Source organism: Gouania willdenowi, chromosome 15 (genome assembly GCF_900634775.1).
Source record: "Gouania willdenowi chromosome 15, fGouWil2.1, whole genome shotgun sequence".
In the NCBI taxonomy this organism is placed as follows: Eukaryota; Metazoa; Chordata; class Actinopteri; order Blenniiformes; family Gobiesocidae; genus Gouania; species Gouania willdenowi.
The window spans coordinates 4,471,418-4,496,658 of NC_041058.1; the positions used below are offsets into that span (position 1 = coordinate 4,471,418).

Sequence of the window (25,241 nt, forward strand, 5' to 3'; positions counted from 1 at the left end):
TGTGATTTATTTTTAGCTTAACCAACTGTTTTATCAGAAATGTATTTGATGCTAATGTAATTAATCATCAATACCCTCTGTAAGAAATAAAATTAATTATTTTAATAGATTTTTAAAACTACAGGGAGCCATTACAAAAGAGTCAAAGAGCCACATGAGGCTCCAGAGCCGCAGATTGTAAACCTCTGGTCTAGGTTTTAAAATCTGTCCCATTTTAACAATGAAGATTAAAATGTTCAGAATGCTCAGGACATCTCTGCTGTCTTCAACGGTTATTGATGAATTCTGTCCTGGAAACTCCATGATCAAGGCCTTGTTTCCGCAACGAGCCCAGTTTGTTTATTTCCCTCTGAATTGGCTTCTTCCTGTGAGTCAGCTCGGCTCAGTGTTCCAGGCTAAAAAAAAAACAAAAAACAAAATTAGACAGTTTGACAAATATCTGGTCTCATAATAACTAATGTGGAAAAGATGCAGAGACACTGCACAGCTTTCACTGTTTGTGGGTTCATGTCCAGCATATGGAGGAGGAGCAGGAGGCTGTGCAGAGCTCAGGTGTAATAACATACTCTGATCCCTCAGCACAGCTGCTCATAATAACTCTCATGTTTCACTTTCCATCTGCCAATAAAAACATACTTCAGTCAACAAAAGACGAGAATCGGCCCCCAAGTGAGCTTCACACTCATGTTTAAGACCTGCAGCAGCACATTGAACACCATCATCAGGTCCCACTATATCAACTCTTATTTTGAAACCTGCATTTTTACCAATTAATCCATTAGAACAGTGGTTCTCAAAGTTTTTTGGCTCCTTTTTTGGCTCTCTTATTTCTGAATCCGTGTGCCCCCTTTGTCTGACTACAACATTTTGCTTAGAAAACTATTCAAAACCCACTATAGAGCATAATGATGGAATGAATGAGGGAAAACACACATTTTAGAGAATCTTATTTTGTAAATAAGTGAAATGAAACAGTTTTTAGTGCAGTGGTTCCCAACCTTTTTTGGATCGTGACCCCATTTTGATATCAAGAAAAACAGTTGTTTAAGAGTGTGTGTTGTTTTCATTTGAAAAAAAAAAAAAAAAAAAAAAAAAAAATCAAAAATTTCAAAAAATGTAATTAAAATTTTCAGAAATGTTGTAAATTGCGCTATACAAAAAAAGATGAATTGAATTAGATTCAAAAATTGGCACAAAATCAAGGAAATTTAAAGAAAACCTGTAACATCTGTAATATTGCTTGAATACTGTACTGTCCTTACATACTTTATGTATCAATTATACGCGGAAGTGCAAACTAAGGTACATTATGTTGAAATTGTTAGTTTTACCGTGTGAAATCTGCGGCGCACTTGAGATTAAACTGGTCTGTATTTGGCCCCTGAACTATAAAAATGAGTTTGACACCCCTGACATGATATCAATTAGATCCACTTGGATGCATTCATATGAATTTGTATGTATTTGGGAGAACAATACACACATGTGCCCAGTTAGTTGCACTAAAAGCTTTAAAACAGCATCAAAATGGTTTATATATGAATTAAAATGGTGTGTGTCATGTGGATTGTGTGAAAATTAATATATCAATAGTAAGTTTGTGCTTTTGAAACTCAATAGGGGACCAGAGTAATAGTTGCACTCTGCTGCCATCTGTTGGCAATAAGTGGTATGGGATTTAAAGGTCACAATAAAAATGTTTTGTATGAGAATAAATCATTATGGTGCACTTAAAAGATGTTTTTCAAAATAAATGTGCACACTTTGTTTGTTGGTAATACATTAAAGACTTTGTATGTGCCTAAACAAGTGTAGATACTCAAATTATACATATAAACTATTTCAACTCCCCTTGCAAAAAAAGAAATATAAAAACATTAAAAATATTAGACAATTTCTCCTATCCTCGTTGTTTATAGCATTAAAATTACCGAAATACAGAGCATATAGACATGATGTAAAATAGAAAATAAAATAGACACAAACAAAATAGTTAATAATTCATTATTGACATATTTATTAAACAATTAAATTCACATTTTCAAATACATTCAGATCACAACAAAAATAATGAAATGAGAGTTTGATTAGTTTTAAAGTATGGGTGTAACGATTCGTCTCAAGGATGATATTAGTTAATTTAGAACGATTCGATTTCAAACGATTCAGTAACTTTTTAGCCAAAAAGAATTATTCAACCAGTGATTTTTCTTGTAAGGGTATCGTCTATAAATTAATTATGGACACAAACAAACAAGTAAAGAACATTTAACGGCAAATGTATTCACATTTTATTTTAATAAAATCCAACACTTCAGTTTTCAATAATAAAAAAAAAAAATATATATATATATATATATATATATATACAGTATATATATATAGATTTCCCTGACTCATCTGTTTTCATACATAAAAATAATACAATATTAATATGAAAAATGAAGTGCAGCCAACATCTATTCAGGTTAAATATGCAGTGGTTAAACCTGATACTTCACGTCGTAACGTTTTTATTAATAAAAGCGCTTTTAAAACACATCCATATGAAGTTTGTTGTGCTTTAATCCCATGCTTTATTTATTTCCCTGTATCGATACAATCTATTGATAACCTTGTTTTAAAACTATTTTAGATCCTTAAGGACAGCATGCCGAGCACAGATTAATGTAGTTGGATGACAGGAATATAAATCGATTCATTGATCGAATGGAATGATGAATCCATTAGGATTTTCTCTACTACATATGACTGACGAATCACGTTATTGTTTATTTAGTGTTTTTACTGCTGATTTTAATGTTATTATTGATTTTTAAACTGTTTAGTGTTTTCTGTAGCACTTTTTAATCACGTGTGTAAAATGCACTATGCAAATACATTTGGCTATGGCCTTAATACTTGGTTGAGTTTGGTTTAATTTTTTTTTTTTTAATATATAATGGTAAAATACGATGTAAAAACAACCGTAAACTAAATCTGCTCAATAACACACATTTTAACTGTATTTAGTGCCTCCTGAATAGATTTATTTTCAGTTTTTTTTTTAAATAAAAAGCTCATGTTCTAATTAAGATCATTTTCATCATCATTATTATGATTTTCATTTTAAACTAAAAAAATAAACATTATAGAATAGAACCCATATTTTTAACAAATCCGACTATTGTTCCGGCACTTCCTTTGTGCATGCGCAGTTCTGTCACTGCCGGAGCTTTTCTACATAACCGTAATAAACGCTAAACTTTAGGACATTTCCTTCTGCTGATGTGGGTTTGTAACATTTTTTAAAAACATTTTTTTCCTTTTAACATAATTAACAAGCAAATTCCTCCTTTAAAAAAAATACATATACGAAAAAATAAGCATTTTGGGGTATTTCCTGTGTTAGGTTTTTTTCTTTAATTTATTTTAACATATTAAATACGGCAAATTCCACCTTTAGAAATACATACACGAAAAAACATTTTTGTTGCGTACGGTCAATAATGGGCATGCGCACCTGGCGAACTGCGCATGCGCGTCTGTCATGTCATAAATATTTTTTCATTTCAACATATTTAACACGGCAAATTCCACCTTTAAAAATACATATACAAAAAAAAAAAAAAAAAAAAAAAAATTAGGGTCTTTCCTTGGTTAGGGCTAAATAAAAGGGTTAGCAGACGAACTAAAAATAAATATGAGCTAAAATAAAACTGACGGAACTTTAAGTCAAGTGGTGCACCTATCACATCACCTAAACTGACCAATGAGGGGCGCTCTGTATGAATAGACAGGCAGTCTATTGATGCGTTTCCATATGAATAGCCACGGCCAAATTTTTACCGCGCTATTAATGCGCATGAGCCTGTAGGAAACTTTCACGCATAGGATTATTTTACACTACACTGTTGTTCCGAGTCCTTGCTTCGGTTCAGCAACAAAGTCATCTGGTCGAAACTCAGCTATTTTAGCGTTAACGAAACGTCCATTACGAAGCGTCTTTGTGTCTAAATTCTTCTTTGTTTTGTTTAATGGCTGCTGGCAACTAGCGTTACAGCTGCGACACTGAACAAAGTGTTTCAATCTGTCTAGTGTTACAGATGAAAGCACTGCGTAACGTCACTGCTTTCTGCTATAGCGACGCCTGATGTGACATCAATGGCGCACACAATTACCTTACCGTCTCGTACGAGGGGGAAATGAAGCCTTTTAAAAGTCCTTTAACCCTGTCAAGCCTCAATTGACAAACTTCCAATGTTTTGAAATAGTGGAGCAGATAATTAATCATTTACATTGTGATACAAGCATGAAATTTGGTACAAATACTCTTCAAACCCCACTTTGTTCAAAAATAACGCTGGCCATGCAAAATTCCAAGATGGTGAGCGCATAATCTAAGACGTCCGCCCAAAATAGTGTAATTTCCTAATAACTCAAAATGCATTCAACTGAATATAATATAAATTTGGGTATTGTGGTACCAAGTACATGTCTGTATCTATTACGGTTCCTGAGATACAGCACATAGATACTTGTACAGAGAGCAAGACATTTGTAACATTGATCCCTGCTGCATTGAGCAAGGGCGGAAGACTGTACTCTTGCCAGAAGTCTCAGCTGGCCTCTATCCTTGAGACTTAAGTCCCACCAGTTGACAAGGAACCTGAGGCAGACATTCTCATTGTAGGTGGGTCAGCTTTGGTCCATGCCCTCCCACCAAAAAGATCCAAGACATTTGAGGACTATGCAGCTCTCGACTTCCTACCAGTGATATACGGGCTACAGCAGATGTGGGTTGCATTTGGGCAAGGTCAGAGCCTTCGCTGGATTAGTGTGCATGACACATTTCAGTATGTTGGCCTGAAGAAGGTTAAAGATATGCTATTCTTTCATGCCTTTACAGAATGTAACACCGTGTCAGCCTTCTGCAACATAGGCCAGAAAACTGCTTGTCAGACATGGGACATATGTCTGTATTCTCCAAACTGGGTATTTACCCTCAGCCTGCCTTGGGCCTCACTCTCAGTGGCCTAGTCAACACTTATTGTAAAAGTGACAAATCTCTTACCATTTATTGGTAAGCGAACAGCGACTCCAAGGTCTGTAAATGCAACCGTTCATAGACGAGCCCATGTCCGCTCTGGCGGTTAGGTTATGTTATGATTCAGTCCTGTTTATGCAGACTTTAAATCATAACCAGCTACATCAGAATTTGAATCTCTTCCCGTTTATTGAACCTGTAAATGCAACCGTTTACAGATGAGCACTTGTCTGTTCTAGCAATTAGATTATGTTATGATTCAGACCAAGTACATGTACTTGGTACCAGAAATATCCGCAATACCCAACTTTATATTCAACTTCAATACATTTATGGGGCTTAAAATCAATGCATTTCAAGTTATAAAGGTAAAAACACATTCTTGGGCAGACATCTTGAATTTTGGGGCCGCCATCTTGGAACTTTGCGTGGCCAGTCTTATTTTTTTAAAGAGTGGGGTTTGAAGAATATACAGTGTGTACCAAATTTCATGCTTGTATCACAAAGTGAACGATTCTGGCTATATTTGCAATTATCTGTGCCACTAAATCTGGAGCCTTTATTGGTTCCTATGAACAACCCCAAAAAAAAAAAAAAAAATCAAATATCAATTTTTATTTGAGTTTTAATTTGTAATGCTCAAATTTTTTTTTTTTAACCAACTAAAACATAAATAACCAACATGTCAACAAATTGGTAATTCCATACATACATAACATGTTTAGTGCCATTTTCATGCAACAATGAGATATCCACCATGATTACAATCCACATGTACGGTATTATGGATATTTGTATTTGCATGTGTATGTATACACGTTTTAAATTTGTTCTTTTTTGATTTTCAATTAAAAATTTTGTTTAATATTTTCAGTTGTATCTTGATAGTGTTTATTTGTTATCCCTTATTCTAAATTCTGTGTTTATTGAAAGGGGTGGACCTCTAATACAAGACCTTTGACCTTCATTCCCTACTTGCACATTTAATGTTTTTTTTAATGTGTGCTAAATAAATAAAAATAAATGGCACAGTAAAGTCTAACATTTCAACAGACTTACGAAATAAACTTCATCAAATGTATTTCAGAAGAGTTCAGGAACATAACTCATCTCCATGACTCCACATCCCACAATGCAATGCATGAAAATGTCAACAAATGGAATATTTACGGTGGAGATGAAATCAAACTTCAACCATCTTTTATTCAAGCAAATGATCTTCGATGTATTGATGAATGAGGATAAATGGATTTATCTGATAAAGTTTGAGCGTTAAGTATTGGTTGGTTTTGAGTATTTATTTATTTTTTTCCTGTGTCATGTTTGAGTCTTGTAATCCATGCTGTCTAGGTGTACAGTTGAAACATGTTTTTACAAAAAGAGCAAAATATAAAACTTTATTGAAACAATCAAAGGCAATAGACATGCTTGCAGTTGAATCTTGCAGGACACAAACACATAAACAAGCATTAGGCACGGGGTGCTGTACTCAGTGTAGACTAGTGCAGGTGCTCAACACAAACAGGGAATGATAAATTAAAGCCAATCAAGTTGGCTGATCAATAACTTTCCAAAATGTTTTAATTTGTTTCCATTTTCAACAAAAACTGAATTAAATAAATAGAAACCACACACGACAACAACTTAAAACTGGATAATTCCTAAGTTCAAACATTGGCAGGGCTTTAGGTGATGATTCCTAAAACCATACACATGAACGTGCACGTTTCAAATCAAAGTACAAACCATGAGAACAGTTTAAACACAAACATCTGACAGAAGAAACAAACATGTAAACATTTCAAGTAGCCACAAACTGTGTGCAGCAGGTGGACCGACAAACGCGTGATCCACACTGGAAATGAGAACCATAAGGTTTATATTTAACTTTGCCTAACTAAAACCGCATTTTTTGCCTTAAAAACTGATCTTTAAGATTGTCTTTACGTTTGTGATAAACTTGACAGAGGATACTCTGACTGCTTTTTTTTTTTTTTTTTTTTGTTACAAAGCAGTGATTTACTTACAACATACCAGAGTCCGACGAGGTCAGTTTGCCCCCCAAACCTGCAGGGGGCTCCCCAACAGAGCAGCGATCACGTCACTCTGAGGGTAAATACTGAACTTTCAAAGTAAATTTTTTTTTAAAAAGAACCATGCTGCACATAACAAAATTGTTCTACATGTGAAATAAACAGTTGCATTCCAATGACCCCAAAGCACTGAAGATACGACGCACAATACAACTTTGCAGCATTTCGACAAAAACATTGGTCCGACAGCTCAGGTTTCACATCTCACCTGTGTTTTAAAGCAGCTCAGACTCACAAATAATGTCCCAAAGTGGCATTTATAAAGCAGTTTAACAGCTTGGAGAAGAACCTTTAAAGGTAGTTTCAGTTAAAAAAAGAAAACCCTGAAGCGTAAAGTTGGACAGCATTTGGATTTCTACTCAATGACTAAAGAACAAGCCCAGCCCAGCTGAGCACTCACGAAAAAAGAAAACCCTTTTTTTTTGGGAGGAATCACATTTTCACAAAGTGACCCAAAAAAAACGGTGAAATGATACAAGTTCATCTCGAGTTTAAGCAGTTGAATACTTAAGGAGTGAGTGAAATAGCAGCACAAACGAAGCCTGGAGCTACAATCCGCAGAAGGTTGCCCTCTGGTTCCAACCAACAAGTCATGGCTTTTAAATATTTGGAGATCTTAGAGTGTCCACCACGTTGGTCCGAGACGGAAAGCTCCCTCGTCTTTAGTCTTCTTGGTAATACAGCATCGAGACATTCCGCTGTGGAGCTGACACAGTGTTAAAGCAATATAAAGGACATATAAATAGCCGTGGTATAAATAAAAGTACTCAGACAAGCACATTCACTTCAGTAAATCTAGTTTGACAAAGACCCAGAGTCAGAATACTATTGTGAACTCTGGTCAATAATTTAAGGCTTTTTTAAAAGATTTTTCAATAAGGCATTTTTTGGGGACAAACTCACATCACTGGCAGCTCAAATTAGGGTTCTGGAGCCAAGCCCAGATCTGGATCATCTCCTGAGGAGTCCGGGGATGAACCAGCATCAGGCTCTTGTAGGCACAAGGGTTCGAGCGATATTTCTCTTCTATGTTAAAGGTCCTAAAGCCTTTGTGCTTCTCAGGGGACAGGCCTAACTTTTGCAGACACATGCCTGTGTAGACGTCGTCAATGGGGTAAAGCACCACATGTTGCGACTTGTTGTACAGTCGGGCTGCGATGTCCCTGGAGTAAAGGTAGCCGCCACCTCCTGCGTAAGGAGGGTACGTCCCCACGTACAAGCTCTCTGGGATGAAGTACTTGACCTTCTTGTCTCGGTGCGGTCCTGCGTTGGTGATCACGTCGCCCACAAAGAGGTCTTTGCCTTTGGATTCCGACAGGTTCCTGAGGAAGTCCAGGATGCGATGCGTGTTGACGAAGACGTCGTCGTCTCCTTTGAAGATGAATTGCGCCCCGGAGCAGCGAGTCTGAATCCAGTGGAGAAACAGCACTTCCTTGACCGTCAGGTTGAAAAAGGAGTCCCTGAAATCCCATTGGAGGATGTCCTTGTGGCGCGCACTCTCATACTGCAGCATACTGGACAGATCTGGGTGGTGGTCCCCGGCGGTGGTGTTTCCCAGGAGGAAAACGGTGACCACAGTCTGATTGGCAATGACGCCAGCACGGCCCCAAGACTGACGGATAGCCTGGCGGCGGTCAAAATGGGGTACCAAAGATTTAACTGCCAGGAGCAGAAATGGGGGGTCCTTGCAGATCTCCGGCTGGTCCAACATGACCGGGTAGGAACGGCAGCGCATGTAAACCAGGAAGTCTTTGAAGCGGTTTGGTAGGGAGTTGTAGTCTTTCACCTGAGTGGTAACGCTGAAGTTAGGCTGACAGGGGTCAGAGGTCAAACTGGACTCATTGAGCCACGTGGGCAAACCTGCATCAGTGACGTTCACAAGCAGAATGGGGTTGTTGTAAAAGTCCAGTATTTGCTGCTGGCGATTCCAGTAGGCAGGTTTTGGGGATAATTTAGTCCAGAACGGTTTGGAAGGCATGCGGATCTTGTGGCCATTTTTGTCCTGGCCGCTGTTTCGGGAAATGAGGATGAAGATAAAGATGTTGACCATCGTCACTGTCACCAGAATCTTCAGCCTAATCCGTGCCATTGCCACGACAACGATCTGCACTAGTCACCGCCTGCATAGAGACACAAAGGAAGACGTTAACACTCAAACCATCGTTCGACAACTCCCACAATTTAAGAGCAGTCAGATGTAAAATCACCAAAACATTCTGCTCTAGATTTTCAATGGAATTCCCTGACTTTACACAATTAGTCATTTTCTATCTAAAACGGTCATGAGACCTTTTAATTACCATAATGCCACAAAACCTTACATTTAAATTATTAAGAAAATTGGATACAAAAACAATTTTTGTTTTGCAACCAATTCTCTTGACTTGCGCATAATAATTCCAGTGGGTTTCATTTATTCAGACAATAAAAAGATGACTGAATAAATGAAACCATAACATATTATTCAAAAAGACAAAAAACTGCCTTTGGAGCAGGAGAACCGTTCCTGGGACGGATGTGCACAGCTGTCATATGTAGTGTGACTGAACACAGATGAGTAAACACTGAGGGTCTGTACTACAAAGCGAGATTTCCTCTTATGCTTATTTCCAGGATTTAATCAGTGTGTGCTGTACTACAACGCTGGCTAACTTCTTACGGGGCTAAATCACCATGGTAACTTAGGATGAACACCAAACCTGGTCGGGAGTAGGATTTGTTCTGGCTAAGATCTGTTTTTCTAACAATGAGTTTTGATAGAAAACGACCTGCTCAATAAAAGGAGGCTCATTGTGTGAACACGTCTCTGTGTGGATCTGATGAGACGCTGGCAGGAGAGAGAATATTTAGACAGATGCTTTCATTTACCGATGACATCCTATGGTAAATAAAGAGATTTATCTGATGGACTGACCTACAATAGTCAGCTGATAAAACCTGCCTACGTCGGGAACTTGCTGACCGATGCATTAATTAATTCAGTTATGTATGCACAGGTATAAAATACAAATATTGGCCACCTTATGGAGGCTGAGCTGTATGAACGCAGCATCAGAGCCACAGACAAAGTCAGTGCCATAAAAAAGTGAAACTGATCAGGGTATCTGTATTCTCCAATGAATATAGTATAATCTCACTAATTTAAGTGACAGTGTTTCTGGTCTGACTCTTCATATTTCTAAAGAATTATTCCTCAATTGTGATGCAAGTCTGCACAGTTTTTCCGTGTTTGTGGTTGGTCTGAGCCACAGGAGCACGCAAGTAGCCAGGCAGAAATCACCCACCTTAAGTGAACGTATTTATATCCTGCTTCATTGTACAGGGGCTCTCTGAGGGAGAATGTTTGGTTAGGTGAAGCTTGCTAATGGAGAAATATCAGGATATACTGATCCAGCTTCGTAATGCAGGCCCTGTCGGGCCATAGGTCACCAGTTATTATCATCACCAATTGAACCGATACACCAGCAGGTGAACTATCCTTTGTAGGAAGGCTTGTACCCTCCACGCTGGTTGTAAAACTGCCTCTGTAAGTTCTGTCAAAAATGAACAACAACCACTTCCTGTTCTTTCTACCTAATACACGTTTTGTTCTGCAGTGTGTTTGTATTGTCCCTGATAGATAAATAGATAAAAATCACATCTTCTCCTTTGCCAAGCATTGAATTATTAACTAGTTTAAGTGGATGCAGCAGATCTAAATCATGTGAGCAGACTCAGACCTGCCTCTGCGTCACAGTTTCATGAATCCAAGCAACCAGTGTTTGGCTCCTGTTTTCCCTTCCTGTACGCTTCCCAGAACTCCAACTGCATCAGTCTCTCCCTCGTTCATGTCAAACATCTGAACACTGACGGCAGGACGGGGGAGAGGAGGGGGTAATATGCAGCGTCTGCAGTGCCTCTCAAAGATAATTAATCTTTCCCATCCTCCACACCTACAAACAGGAGGACTTCTGGGAAATCAGTGGGCGGAGGGAGACGGAAGCTAAACGGTGTGTAGACCAGACCAGATCACAGCTAGCAAGGGGCAGCTGTCAGACACGAGTGAATCAGCTCAAAGCTCCATTTACACACTTCACACTGCAACAAATGTAGGAAAAAATAAAGACTGCAGCCGAGTTCACATCAATCCACAGGGAAAACGCAGAAACTCTTGAATCCATTAATCATTTTGTGCATTTGTTGTCATTCTGAGTGGTTTTAATGCCATTTTGTCTATTTTTGTTGTAATTTTCTACATTTTTTCATTATTGTTGTGCATTTCTGTCTGATCTTGGTCAAGAAAGTTTTTGGTTCATATAAAAAATACGAAGCCGTTTGGATAAGCTACAAAAAAAAACAAAACAACTACAATTTGTTGATTTTTGCTAATCAAGATTTGTAACTAGTCACTTTAAATTTCTGGTGCACGTGTTTGAGCAGCAAAGGGGGTGTGGCTTATCTTTGACAAAAGACTTTGCTTCTCAAAAAACAAGACAAACAAACAGTCATTAACAAGAAAGAAGTTGTTTTTCTTTCAAGTTCTAAACAATATTTTAATTACATTTTTCATTTTGTTGTTTAGACTTTCAATATTTCTTTTGAGGCTCTTTTTTATTAAACAATTACATTTACCACTTTATGAATACTATTCATATTTTTGTTGCAATGTTTGGAAGTAAATAATGCATCAATTTTATATAGCGCTTTTTTGGACACTCAGACGCTTTACAGAATTAAGGTATTATTCTTTCACTCCACACTTAGTGGTGGTAAACTACTATTGTAGCAGACTGATGGAGGCGAGGCTGCCAAAGTGTGCCATCGGCCCCTCCGACCACCACCAACACTCACGACATTCGTACTAGGCAATGTGGGTGAAGTGTCTTGCCCAGGGACACAATGACAGATACAACTGAGGTGACTGGTCTCCCATCCAACTACTAACCAGGCCCAGACCTGCTTAGCTTCCGAGATCTAACGGGATCGGGCAATGACAGGCTGGTGTGGCCACTAAGTGTATTTGAAGGAATCCCTTATGCAAATGATTTATTACTGGCTTATTGAAAACATTAATTTCTGAAAACATTTTAAATCAGGCTTTAATCCTTTGTGGTATTTATTTATCTTCCATTAGAGTGGTTTTACATACATTTTATTTCATCCTCAAGATTAAAGTGGTTCATCAGAGCTAATGTCATTTAAAATGTTCGACACTGAGGAGCAGTTAGTTAACTATGGCCATCATGTTCATAGAGGGGAAAATGTAATTGATTTGGTTTATAATAGAATATGGTATCTGCTTTTGTGTTCCTTAACGGTCCATATTTGGTAGTGTGGGGACCCCCAACAGGTATCCCACTTAGGGCCCCAAAATGTCTAAGGCCAGCCCTGCATGTACCCCCTACATCTGCACACTTAAAACACAATGTAATGTCATTTAGAATGTAGCACTACAGTGAAATTTGTCTCTGAATTTTACCTGTCTTGTTGAGGCATAATATACCATAAAAATAATAATCTGTAAACACACAATAAAACATTACATTCAGAAATAACACAATTAGTTTACTGACATTTTTAGTGAAAAACAATCTCTCTTTCTGGTAAAAGAAATCTGATAAACATTTGTTGATTGAACACGTAGCAGTAATGCAACAGTTATCACCCTGAAACTGTGAAATACAACTCGCTACAACTTTAATGAGAAAGGTGAGGTTGAGAGGCGGAACGGAACTCTGCAATGTTTGGATGAAATTGAGAGATTCTGAGTCATAAATTGTTCTCCAAGCAAATTTTTGTACTGTATTTTGCTTTCATGTTTGTCAAAGCTAAAAACCTCTCAAAGCTCTTGACATATTTGCACTTTTGAGGAAATTGTTTCTCTTTCACCACTAGAGGGCAGTCTTCCACAAGCCAATGTGTAATTCGTGGCAATATGCGGAGGCTCCTCACTGCTGCTTTGTTTATATTCTAGTTTACAATGTTGTCATGTTGGGGATACCCATACCCCACTTTGGGAGCCTAGGCGCTGCTCCTTAAAGGGATCCTCCACTGTTTTTACAAATGTGCCCTAAAACCTTTGAAATTATTAGATCTATGCCTAACAAAACACATTATTTTGCACCATATTCGTTTTATTAACTTTTTAAAATGGGACTACTTGACCGTTTGACACAAATCGCCATCGTCATGGTTGTGCAGCCGGTAATTTAAAAACATGGAAATCAGTGTAGGACCGGACAGAGGCCTGATTTAATCTAGCAGCTTTTCAGCATCATGCGTTCAACCTGCTGAAGGATTCAAAGAGGGAAATCCTTTCACCTGTGAAGAGGGGGGGAGGGGTGGGGGCACTGTAGCAAGGTTAAAAGTGTTTTTAGCAAATGTTAATGATCTGCAAGCTTCAGAGAGGAAACACTTCAGCCATGGGGTAAACAAGTGAAATCTGGTAAACTGTCAGCTGTTTATTATTTCCTCACATTATTTAAAATCTAAGCAAACCAATGCAACCAATACATCATCTGATCATGTGCAGCATGGACTCAAAGTGCATATTGTGTCATCTTACCTGTGCAGGCGAGCACGCCTCTCTGCTTGTGTCGTCTCTGGGTGTTTCCTTTCTCGGCTCTTACCCCATGCTGATACCGCCCTCAGGGAGCGGCAGCCAATAGGGAGAGGAAGAGGAAGAGGAGGAGGAGGAGGGCTGGGTCTGAAACACACCAGAAATGGGCCGTGTGTCAACAGCTGAGAAGGACAGAGCCCGAGGAGAAGGACAAACATGCAGAGCACGAGGAGCCTCTGGGGAACCAGTTCTGCTGTTTGACATGTGAACGATGACAAGCTGAACTCCCAGAGCCCACAGGAAGTGGAACTGAGCGCATTTAAACAGGGACATGTTTTATTTTCCTCTGAGCTGTATCACCAGGACCATCCAGACTTCTGCTTACGATATGTGACGGGCACTTTTAATATTTTTAAACCCTATCCATCACCTGACAGTACTTGATGCTCATTAGATGGAAACAACCCCAGTAAAGGTTTTTAGTTAAAACAGGGCATTATATTGACTTGTGATTAAATTCAGTATAAATAAGATCTCCAATTTTCTGTGATCGTGATAAACTAAAAAATTAATCTGACCCGTTTTTTCTTCTCTATTTAAAATCAGGCACAGTAATCCCTCACATGCATGTTTATTGTTTTGGAACATTATCACACATTTATACGCCATTTGTCATTGGAAAACGTGTCACTGAATGTCTAAAGAGTTTGATAAATATGTCAAATTCCACCCATAACTCTGTCAATCCCATTCACTACATGTAACAGATAGAGTAGTGATCATGTTATCCCATAGCTGAAAGTGAATGCAGAGCTTCATCTAAAGCTGTTTTTCAACCATGGGATCGCGACCACATGTGGGGTCACCTGGAATTTAAATGGGGTCGCATAAAGCGTCTACAAAATAATAATTACTGAAAAATATATTTTTAAACAATTCTTTTTCAAATTAAAACAACACAATGTTAAACTACTATTTCATACTTTCACAAATATAAAAATAGTAAGAATAAATGAAATAAATAAATGAAAAAAAATGCAGTATAAAAATATCTGCATTTTCTCACATACACTAATCTGGCCGCTCTGTATTTGAAACACAGTATCACAAACTAAAGAAGAAGAAAAAAAGTATTTGGGGGTTGCCAGAAATGTGTAATATCAAAATAGGGTCACGTAAACATCCTGCTTTTGTAAATCATCTGAAGCACATAAACATAAGATTAATTACAGTGGTTGATTTCATTAATCCTACCTAACATGTTTGGCAGGTTTTCAGAAGTAAAGTCATCCAAGTAGGGAAAGATGATGAAACAGAGACTAAACGGACAAGTTTAAAGTAAAACAACCCCAGGTTTTTCCTGATCTGTCACTAGAGGAAATTCAAAAAATGGTTTAATTATGAGCATTGCTCCTAGAGTAATTAAGACACACCCAGTCACAGCAGCCCTGCACCCACAGTGCTGCACAGTTTCACATACAATCAATGCCAACGTTCAACCCATAGAGGACAGTCACTGATATAAAAAATGCTAAATATAAACATTTAGACAAAAAGATTTTGTTCAAAGTTGCTGCATAAATATGGCTCTTTGTAGATACAGTATCTCACTCCCTCCAAATTCAAAAACTCCACCAAACTCCTGGGTACAATGTGGCTTGAAGTACTAACTGCATTATTTGCAGTAATACTGAATAACACTTTCTCTAAAACCAGGAAAATTCTCGCAAATTATTCCATAGAATTCTGGCGAATTACATTACAAATTTCAAGAAAATGTGTTGCAAATTTTGACTATTTGCCTGCCATTCAGGATAATGTGACATACTTAAAAAATGTCTTAAACGTTAAAGTGCAAACTGGGTCACCACAGCTTTTTTTCTCTCCCAAGAACATGGATTCTTCTGGCCCGGCCCACTTCAGATCAAACTGGATTGTATGTGTCCCTCAAATTAAGATGAGCTTGACACCCCTGTTTTAGGGTGTACAGTAGTGTCACTATAAAGTGACTAAAAAGGTAAACCCTGAAACGGAAAATCGGACACCTTTTTAGGTAATGCATTGACGATGGATGACTACGTCGGATAGACTTCCATACTGAGCACTTAGACGTATGAAATGTTCAACACTGAAAGCCTCAGGAGTCCTTTCATACTAAACTGGACACGCGTCTTCAACGATCATTTAGATTTAACCCGATCACCAGCTCGTACAGTCAGCCATCTCAGGAGATTCTCTCCTGGGAAGACGTCACTCTAATTTCATCTCTCAGTTATGGAGAATCAAATTTGTTGCACGCACGACAGTGGAAATCTCATTACCACAGAAGAAGCAGAGCATCACCACATGAGCAGGTCGACATCCTGCCTGTGAGTGCACAGGCTGTAGCATTAAAAAATGAAAAGCCTTTAGTGTGTGTAGATTCTGATTGACCAACAACACTTCATAGTCACATATGTTCTTATTACTTCTGAAACCAGACTTGCTACTTAACGACGGCGAATATTTGTTTGAGGATTTCTATTAGCTTACACATATTTGTGCGTACGTACACACGTCGTTTTCCCTTGCCGAGCCAGCTCAGAGCTCTCATATTTGTGCTTCCTTGACTCAAATGGGCAAGTTTGTACCTGCAGCAGTGAACTGGCTTTTTATTATTCCAGGATCTTGATCTCATTTTACTGCTTCATGTTTTGATTGTTTGTCCTTTCCTGTAAAGGCATCGAAAGGAATGAAACCGTAAACTGGCAGTACTCTTCAGAAGCTTTAAATAGCATTCATCCACATGTCTTCAACATTACACACAAAGTCTCCAAATGCCTGCATGAAGTTAGAAGAGGATTTGTTTGCCTAAACAGAATAAAAATCTATAATGCTGCTAGAAAATATAAGTTCATTCAAACATATTTAAGAAACAAAAGTGATCCAAATAAGTGCAGTTAGCATAACAAAGCTCTCAACAAGAAATCTACTTAAATAAACTGAATTTTGAATATGTAGATTCATGGAAATGTTTTGCCTTCCTAGTAATAAAAGACCTTATTGTTACTGAGAAGTGAGGAGCAAATATAAAGTACAGCACAAACAGAATGCGGTTCAGCAGTGTTTCCGACTGGAGTTACTCACTGCAGAGATACTTTGAACTAATCAAATGCCGTAGCAGTTTTCAGCCTTTGACCTTCAGTGAGCCCAACAAAACAAAAGTCAAGGTATGAAATGAAAAAAAATCAATCTGACATGTTTCTTTGTTTCTCTCTACATTTAAAATCAAACCATGACAGGACACGGAAATGCCTCACAGGGATGTTTTGGTACAATAACACGCATTTATACACTATTTTTCACCGGAAAACAAGAAACTGAATGTTTAGCAAGGTTGACAAATGGAAAAATGTGTCAAAATCTTGTGCTACGTGTTACAGTTCGAGTAGTGATCGATTTATCCTGTGACTGAAAATGACTGCAGAGCCTCATCTGAAGTGTGTTTTTAATTTGCTGTGATGAACAAGCGGTTCAGATTATTATGACTATTACGCATTCAAAAAAACTTTAGCTGTTGGTGTGTTAGCTGAACTAGGGATGAGTTTACCTGGTGACAAGTTGTGGCAGAAGCCGCTACAATCACACAGCTGTGCTGAGTTTCGCGCATGGGTTATTCGCATGGCATGGGTTGGTGGCAATTAAAGGTTTCACAAAATATGTTTAAGAAAGCAGAGGCAAGGAAATCGTATTGACCAGTATTTCTTAGGACTCTACCCAGCCACAGAGAACATCAAAGAAAAAGACCAAAGAGCAGACCCTCTTTGGGAGAAAAAGAATTAAAGGGCAAAGACAGAGTGTGAGGTGATCTAAAGCTGCAGATAGGAGAGGGTGGGAAACAGTTATGGGACGCAAGCTTAGGCTTGATTACCCTGTAGTTGGCCACCTTTTATGAGGGTGTCTAGTGTTTAAAAGGCCCAAATACTCCCTGATTCAAAGGAACACTACTGATGATGCGTCCTAAATTGACATTCTTCCCACATCTGAGACACAGCTACCACGCCACTCTCAAATGGTAAACCTCATGTGACTACCATCTTTTGGCACAAAAAACAGTATAAACATCACATCCAGTGTTTAATGATTCTGGGACCATACCACAGCAGATATTTCCATGAAATTTTTCCTGTTAAATGGGTGGTTGAGGGTCGAAAGTGACCAATAAAGTCACCTAAACAGGGAAAGATGATTAAACGGACACCAAACAGAAGTGTGACGTGAGGCGGCCAATGGTAATAGAATTTGGGAAATTTAAAAAGGGGAAAAAATTCAGAGGCTGTATCAGGAGACCAACCGAGTCAACAATCAAGAATTGCACCGCTCCATAAACATGAAGCTGCGGCTGAAGCTAAAAGCTTCAGAAATCAGAGAATATCTCCGCTGCCTATTATGTCCACGTCATCTTGACAGGGAAAAACCAGCATCATGTGTAATCAGAGGGTTCCCGGTTCAAGCCTCACCTGGGCCATCACTGTGAGATGTTGAGCAAGTCCCTTAACCCCAAACAGCTCCCCAGGCACCGCAAAATGGCTGCCGACTGCTCCCCAGGGATGGGTTAAATTGCAGAGGACAAATTTCAATATGTGTGTGTGACAACATATATACATGACGAATAAAGGCTTAAAGCCCAGTTTAATTTAATTTAGTATGAATGTAGTGTGTGAGTGAGTGTTGGTGGCAGCCTTGCCTCCGTCAGTCTGCCCCAGGGCAGCTGTGGCTACAACAGTAGCTTACCACCACTAAGTGTGGAGTGAAAGAATAATGCCTTAATTCTGTAAAGCGACTTTGAGTGTCTATGATAAAGCGCTATATAAAATTGATGCATTATCAAATACCAGGAAAACAAACGAGAGGATGCTCATGGTGTGAGAGGAAAAAAAAACCTGAGTCTCTCAAGCAGTGAATATTAGAGTCGTCAATTATCAGTCAAATTGACAAAAAAGATCAACTGATTTATTATTCATTTATTTATTTTTATCAGTCAAAATAGTTTGTTTCCTTTGTTTTGCCAAATATTTCGATCTTACCTTTATATTTTGTGCAAATATACATATAACCATAAATCTAACCCATCTTCAAATGAAAACCAGTTCTTTGTTTGAAGTGGAGAAACAGATGCGCTAAGCTGTTTCCACACGACTGGTTCCTGTTAATTATTAAGCTGGCTGTGCTGGCTGGTTGTGTAAGGTCAAGCGATAATGGGGATATGTTACCTTTCACTGTGCTCCATTCACCTGAAGACGACACCAACACCTTTGTGTTAGCAGCCGTTTGCACAGCGGGGTTAATGACTGATGGATGTTCTGTCTACAGATCACGTTTGTGCTTGGAAACAAATTCTGACGGCCTTAGAATTGTGATACATTTAACCAAACCTTAACCAACTCCGACACATCCATTACCAATGTTTAAAAAGCAAGGCGGTGTTCGTTTCCTGACACTGCAAATAAATCCATCCTAATTTCTTCAGCCGTTTGAGTTTAAAGCATCCCTGTCACGTTTTCATTTACAGCTGGGAGCACACCACGCTAAGTGAAGCTGCACTGATTACACCTGCTGCAAAAACACCTGCCACATCGTGACGTTAAAATTAAAAACAGACTATGCAAAAGACTCGTCCCAAAATGAATGAAATGAAAAGCAAAAACGCTGCAGAGATTCTGAAGCTTAATGTTTAACCATTCCTTTGATGGCAGCCTTTAGTCTAACATGTTTTAACTTGAGCTGTGGTTTAAATGGTTGGCCTGGAGAAAGTACAATTTAAATAGCAGTGCGGTTTTCTATTGAATAGTAGGGGTTTGCTATTCAACCACAGTACAGGAAAACAATCACTATGAAGAGTGAAACATTTAAAAAAAAAAAAAAGAAAATCAACAAGAAGACTTCTATTATTAAACTGGAAACAGAAACCTATGGTTTGGCATTTCTTTACGTTAATCCTGTTATTATTGCAATCTATATGCAAATGTTTGTTTTTGTTTAACTGCTGAAAAGTCTTAAAGAGATTTAAAAAAACAAAACAAAAAACAAGGTTATGGAGAAAAAGCTAGTAACGGAAACTATTTCACTTGTGAATTCAAAATGAATTCACAGAAAGATAAAGAAAAGCCATCAGAAAATAGCAAAGATACAATGTGAAAAGGGGATACAAACATCCAAGAAAATGACAAGCTCAGGAAACTAAAACGGCCCGTGAAGAGAGACTGAAAACAGGACATTAATTAAAAGCTTTACAATCAACAGAGGAGAAACTATCAAAGATCTAACAAGGAAAATGGAGGTAAACACGCTTCCTGGTAACCAACAAGAAATAGTTGAACTACAGTGATTGAAACTGTAGATAAAATAATCAAAAGATAAGAAAAATCAGGTACCATGTCTAAAACTGATTGTAAACAGAGGCAAAATACATAATGAAAGCTGTAGAAAATGTTAAAAACAAATGGCAGAAAAACAATGTGAAAATGCTGAGAAGCAAAAACTGCTGAGAGCAAAACAAAAGCCTAAAAGAAGCCTAAACAAAAATGAGATTACAATAACTTTGCCCTAAAACAAAAAGGAAACCAAATGCTGGCTGAAGTGATGCTGATGCATTACCAATTAACTGAAACTAAATTGTGAAACTGAGGGGATTTTATAAAAACGGGCATGAAAAGATGACAATTTTTACTCAAGTTAAAACTCATCTTTTCCTTTCCTTGTTGTGCAACATGTTCAAACAATAATTGGTCAACCATCACCCAAACAGGAGGGTAACTGAAGGCACTGCAACAGGAAGTCACACACTCATTAACCGCCAACCTCACCTGACAGCCCTCAGGAAGCAGAAGGGGCGCCTTGGGGAAAAAGCCTGATGCTGGCACTGAAAGCAGCACTAAACGCTTGGTTGTGTTTATCAACTTTCATTTTTTTTTTACTACTGCTAGGTGATGCAATGGAGTTGAGACCATGCGGGGATGAAGAAACTTCCCAAAGAATGGAATCTAGGTCTAAAGTCTGAATCTGATGAGCAATGGAAAAATCACCCACCACTATCAGTTTCACATCAACATCAAGGTTTTTCAGACATTTGGAGACTTCCTCCTCTCTTAAAGGAAATCACACAATTAACCCGACCTACATATCGAGAGGCAAGAAGAAAAACCCACAGAGTCACAGGAGACCAGAGAAGTTGTGCTTGGCCGACATAGAGCTTGAGACGTCTTCTGATGATCTAATTCTGTCCTGGTCCAATATCACTGAAGAAAAATGGGCTGGAGATAAAAATATATCTACCCACACTTTTGAAACAAAACCGTAGTCAGCACCGATGTAGGGAATACGACTTTCTGCGATGATGGAAAAACAAATGGATCATATTACCCATTTCATTTTAGTTTTTCTTTCTTTTTTTAAACTTGGGCCCCAACGTCACACGGAAATGCCTCACATGCAAGTCTTGGGAAAAATATCACTTTTCTATGCAATTTTTCACCAGAAAAATGTTGACTGAATGTCTAGAAAGTTTGACAAATGGATATGTCTAATTCCACCAATAATCCCGTTCAAAATCCCTCGATACTTACGTCTCACTCACGGTTTAAGTGTACCGTTACAACTTCTGAAGCATCAAAAAATACATTTATGAAATGTATCCTAATTAATCCCTATTAAGATATTTTTAGTATAATCTTGGGACATTTAGTACGTCAGATACATCAAACAAGGGGAAACAGAACTAATACGGGAGTTCTATACCTTAAACCAGGGGTTCTTCTACTGAGCAGCCAGGATTAATGAAAAAATATATATTTATATCATATTATTCATAGTATTTTATTGATTATTTGTTCAACATTATTTATATTATAGATTTATAATTAAAAAAATGAAAATATAGAATACAGTTGTTTAAGATTGTGTGCTGTGCGCGAAATCTGCCATCATGGACAATAGTCATCTTACACCTGTGTGAGCCCCAAAGGGAACCTTCCAAGTGCCACTGGAGACGAGACGAATGAAAGGTTGGTGCACGAGAAAACATGGCCCTCGTGGCAACACGGTGCACAGAACAACGTACCATAAATAGCCCGACAGCTACAGCCAAGAGAGGGGCCGTCTCGGCTGAAGAGTGCACACCAAATACCGAGCGGCTGCAACAATATTCACAGAGAGCTAATGATCACACGCACTCGTGCTGCAGAGCCGTAAAAGTCAAAGTGAGGCATTTGATGACACTGAATCCCAGTCCAGACGTCATCACACCTCACCACAAACAGTTGGCATGTAAAAGCCTAACCCTGAGGAAACACACACACACACACACAGAAGAAAGACCGATAAAAACAGAGAAATGTGCACGAGGCTGAACAAAGACTGAAAATAGAAAGGAATTTCTCATTATCAACAAATACTTGTCAGTCCGACCCCACTTTAAAAAGGTCACCTCTCTCCTCTGTGCTGTGAGGGTCTGACTCACACATCATCATATATATCTATATTATGAATCACGGTTAACGTTTAGTACTTCGTGTATCAAACATACAATTTATTATAACAAAACACAGAGGTTTGGGCTGGAAGTTTAAAAAAAAAAAAAAAACTCAAATGCCTCAATTATGAGCGTGGCTCCTGGAGCAGTTAAGACACGCCCACTCCCTGCCTATACTGTAAAGTGTCCAAAGAACAACCTATGCTATGCTAACGGGCTACTCAATACTCACTATAGCTCTATATTTATAATTCTATCAATCCAACCTACTCACCAGTCCAGGGCTGCGTTCAAAATGTCACACCAACGTACTATCCACTACAAACTCAATGAGTATATACTGTCTACTATATACCATAAGTGTGATTAGGATGATGAGCGTTCCACTGAAGTATACTTCCAAGTTTCCAAGAAAGTGACCAAGTAGAATATCAACATGTGCTCATTTGATCCATATAAATCTCACATACAGTACACATTTCATTCCACTAATCTCAGTCAATCACTAGCCTGGTTTCAAGCCATAGAGTGCAGTCACTTACATTTTTACAATAAAATACACCAAATTGAAATATGTTGACTAAAATGTGAAGAATTGGGCAAGAATTAACTGGTCACTACTTAAGTAATAACCAAGTACATTTGTTTTTGGCTGAAGAAGGTTAAGCTACTTTAACTCAATGGTGGCAGCTCTGTTGATCTATTAATGGAAAGCCACACATCCTTGATTTAACACTGAGTTTGTTTGAAAGTCGCATAATTTCAGTTTGAATTCCAAAAAAAAAAGGGGAAATTACAGCTTCTGCGAAGCCAGGCTGTAGAGAAGTCATTCATTTCAAGAAATCACAGACTAACAAACACGTGATGGTCCCTAAATGGATCAACAATGCTTGTTTGTTAATAAGGAAAACATCTCTGGCTTTGTTTCGCTAGCACTAGCTCGGCTACAGCAGTGGTAGAAGTGGGTTATTTTAACATCCAGGACGTACTTCAGGCTGAGATTTGCCTCAGACGACGGTAGGAGTGACACTGACTGACCTACAGACAGTCTGTAGCTCATACATCTTCGTCTCTGCGTTTACCTGATAACGGCGTGAACCAGTCGCTGCGTCATGTCACGAGCACGCCCTCCTTCTGGTGTGTCACAATCAGATGCACATGACTGTATTGCTAAACAGGATACTATGGTTAAACAGCCTTCTACTGTGCCTGTCCTTTATGTACATACTAGTGTTGGGCAATATATTGAGATTCAAGATTTATCAAGTTTTCTATTTTGGCAATGTAGAAAATCCCAATATTGTCTATATTGATATATTTTATATCAAAATACTTGTAAGAGTCACTACTTTTGCTACTTCACAGAACAGCATGAAAAGCATGATTAGATGAATTTCTGACTGTGTCCGAACACGGACCTTCTCCTAAACAAGCCACACTAAAGAACTTACTCACACGTGCTGTCCCTTATAGGAGAAAAAGCAAAACTGGAACATATTGTGCAGCTGTTTGTCAATAAATGTGCCTGTGTGGCATTTTGTACTAGCAAATTTAATCCAGAATTCTCCTGCTGGTAAGACTTAGAGTTAAAATTATCAAGATTTCTATTTATATTTCTTCATTTTTCATTCATTTAAAAAAAAAAAAAAAAGAAATATTGAGATTCATATTGTCTATCACCATTTTGAGAAAAACATCAAGATACGAGTCGATATTGCCCAGCCCTAGTACATACTCGGGTCTCTGATCTGTAATAAAAGCTCACTAATGACTCCAATCTCAGAGGCTATCCAACATCAAATCTCTATCATAAGCTATAAAAGGCCAAATGAGTGTAAATACTTCCTGAGGAACCGAGGGCAGGATGTGGTATCTCTAGGAGAAGTATAGGGAAGAGTGCCAACAAACACAAGAGACGTGATAAGTTTCATCTTCTCAGAATCACAATCCTACGAAACTCCTTTTAAGGTCCAGAGTTTGCTCGACTCTGTGGCGGTGTCAACACTGTGAAACTTCCCGTTTTGTAACCTTTGCTGCTTACATGCCTTCAAACTAACCACTTGTATCCTGTTGCCCCAGTGATGAGAGGAGATTCGTTAAACCAGAATGTCAGAGCCAATAAAATCAGCCTAGCGAGGAAAAAGGTTGCCAACGTTTAACCTGAAATCCTCCTTAAAGCTGCAAAGTCACTACAGTTCAGCCTCTCACTGACTACGGAGCAGACGTGAGCAACTGGTGGCCTGAGAAATGACAGAAAAATGTACAAAAAACAGCATAAATGCACAGAATGAGGCAAAATTACAAAAAATAAATTGCACTGAAAAACACTAGACTACTACAAAAATGACTCATAACACACAAGGCAAACAAAAACACAAAATGAAGAAAAATATACAAAAATCACAACAAAATCCGACTAAACATGTAATATTTAATCTGAATCTCATGCTTCAATTAATTTAACTCAATTTGGATGATTTTTAGATTTATTTTCCTTAAACTAATTTAAAAAAAAAACAATAAAGCTACTTAAGTTTTAGTCCTAGTCTTCAAGTTATACTGTGCATTGAAGACAGTGTTTAACACGCTATAAGATAGAAATGCTATGTTTAAATCAAATGTTAAGGAGAAACACACTGATTTTCACTCCCAAAAATTTCTTAAAAAGAAAAAAAAAAAAACAAAAAAAAAAAAAATTCAACAAAACCTTGTATACCAACATACGCAACAGCAAACAAATGATCACATTTCAAATATTTTCCCAAAATTTCTGCAGCAGGAAATCCTCCCGTGCCAGGGTCCACAGGAAATTAACAACGATATGAGCCACGGGATCATTCTTTAACCTCAACCTGTAGTAAAAGTTGTATTTCTCTCATATTTCAGAGAAAGAATGCCACTATATTAAGGATGTTTGGCTGAAATAATCACAAAAAAAGGGCTTTAAGCCTTAAAGCCCTTTTTAAAATAAAAATAATATATTTAGCTGCTCAAAAAGCAAAAACATAAATGTGAAGAAAAAATAAATTAATAAAACAATTTAAAAGCAAATCCATATAAATGCATACACATGTA

The 25,241-nt window shown here is 38.1% G+C and overlaps 1 protein-coding gene across 4 annotated transcripts in view; it reads right to left on the minus strand.

The window, feature by feature from the left end:
* Positions 1-376: 376 nt before the first annotated feature.
* b3gnt2b (UDP-GlcNAc:betaGal beta-1,3-N-acetylglucosaminyltransferase 2b) overlaps positions 377-25,241 on the minus strand; it is a 35,033-nt gene continuing 10,168 nt past the window's right edge. The window contains exons 2-4 of one of the 4 annotated variants that reach the window (XM_028467894.1): positions 13,664-13,804; positions 8,023-9,239; positions 377-395 (exon numbers count right to left, since the gene is read on the minus strand). In XM_028467894.1, the coding sequence (XP_028323695.1) occupies positions 8,024-9,208 (1,185 nt within the window). In that variant the 5' untranslated portion in view covers positions 9,209-9,239; positions 13,664-13,804 and the 3' untranslated portion in view covers positions 377-395; position 8,023. Of the gene's footprint in view, positions 396-6,407; positions 9,240-13,663; positions 13,805-25,241 lie in introns of those variants that run through there. The other 3 variants (XM_028467893.1, XM_028467892.1, XM_028467895.1) reach the window with 3 other exon arrangements.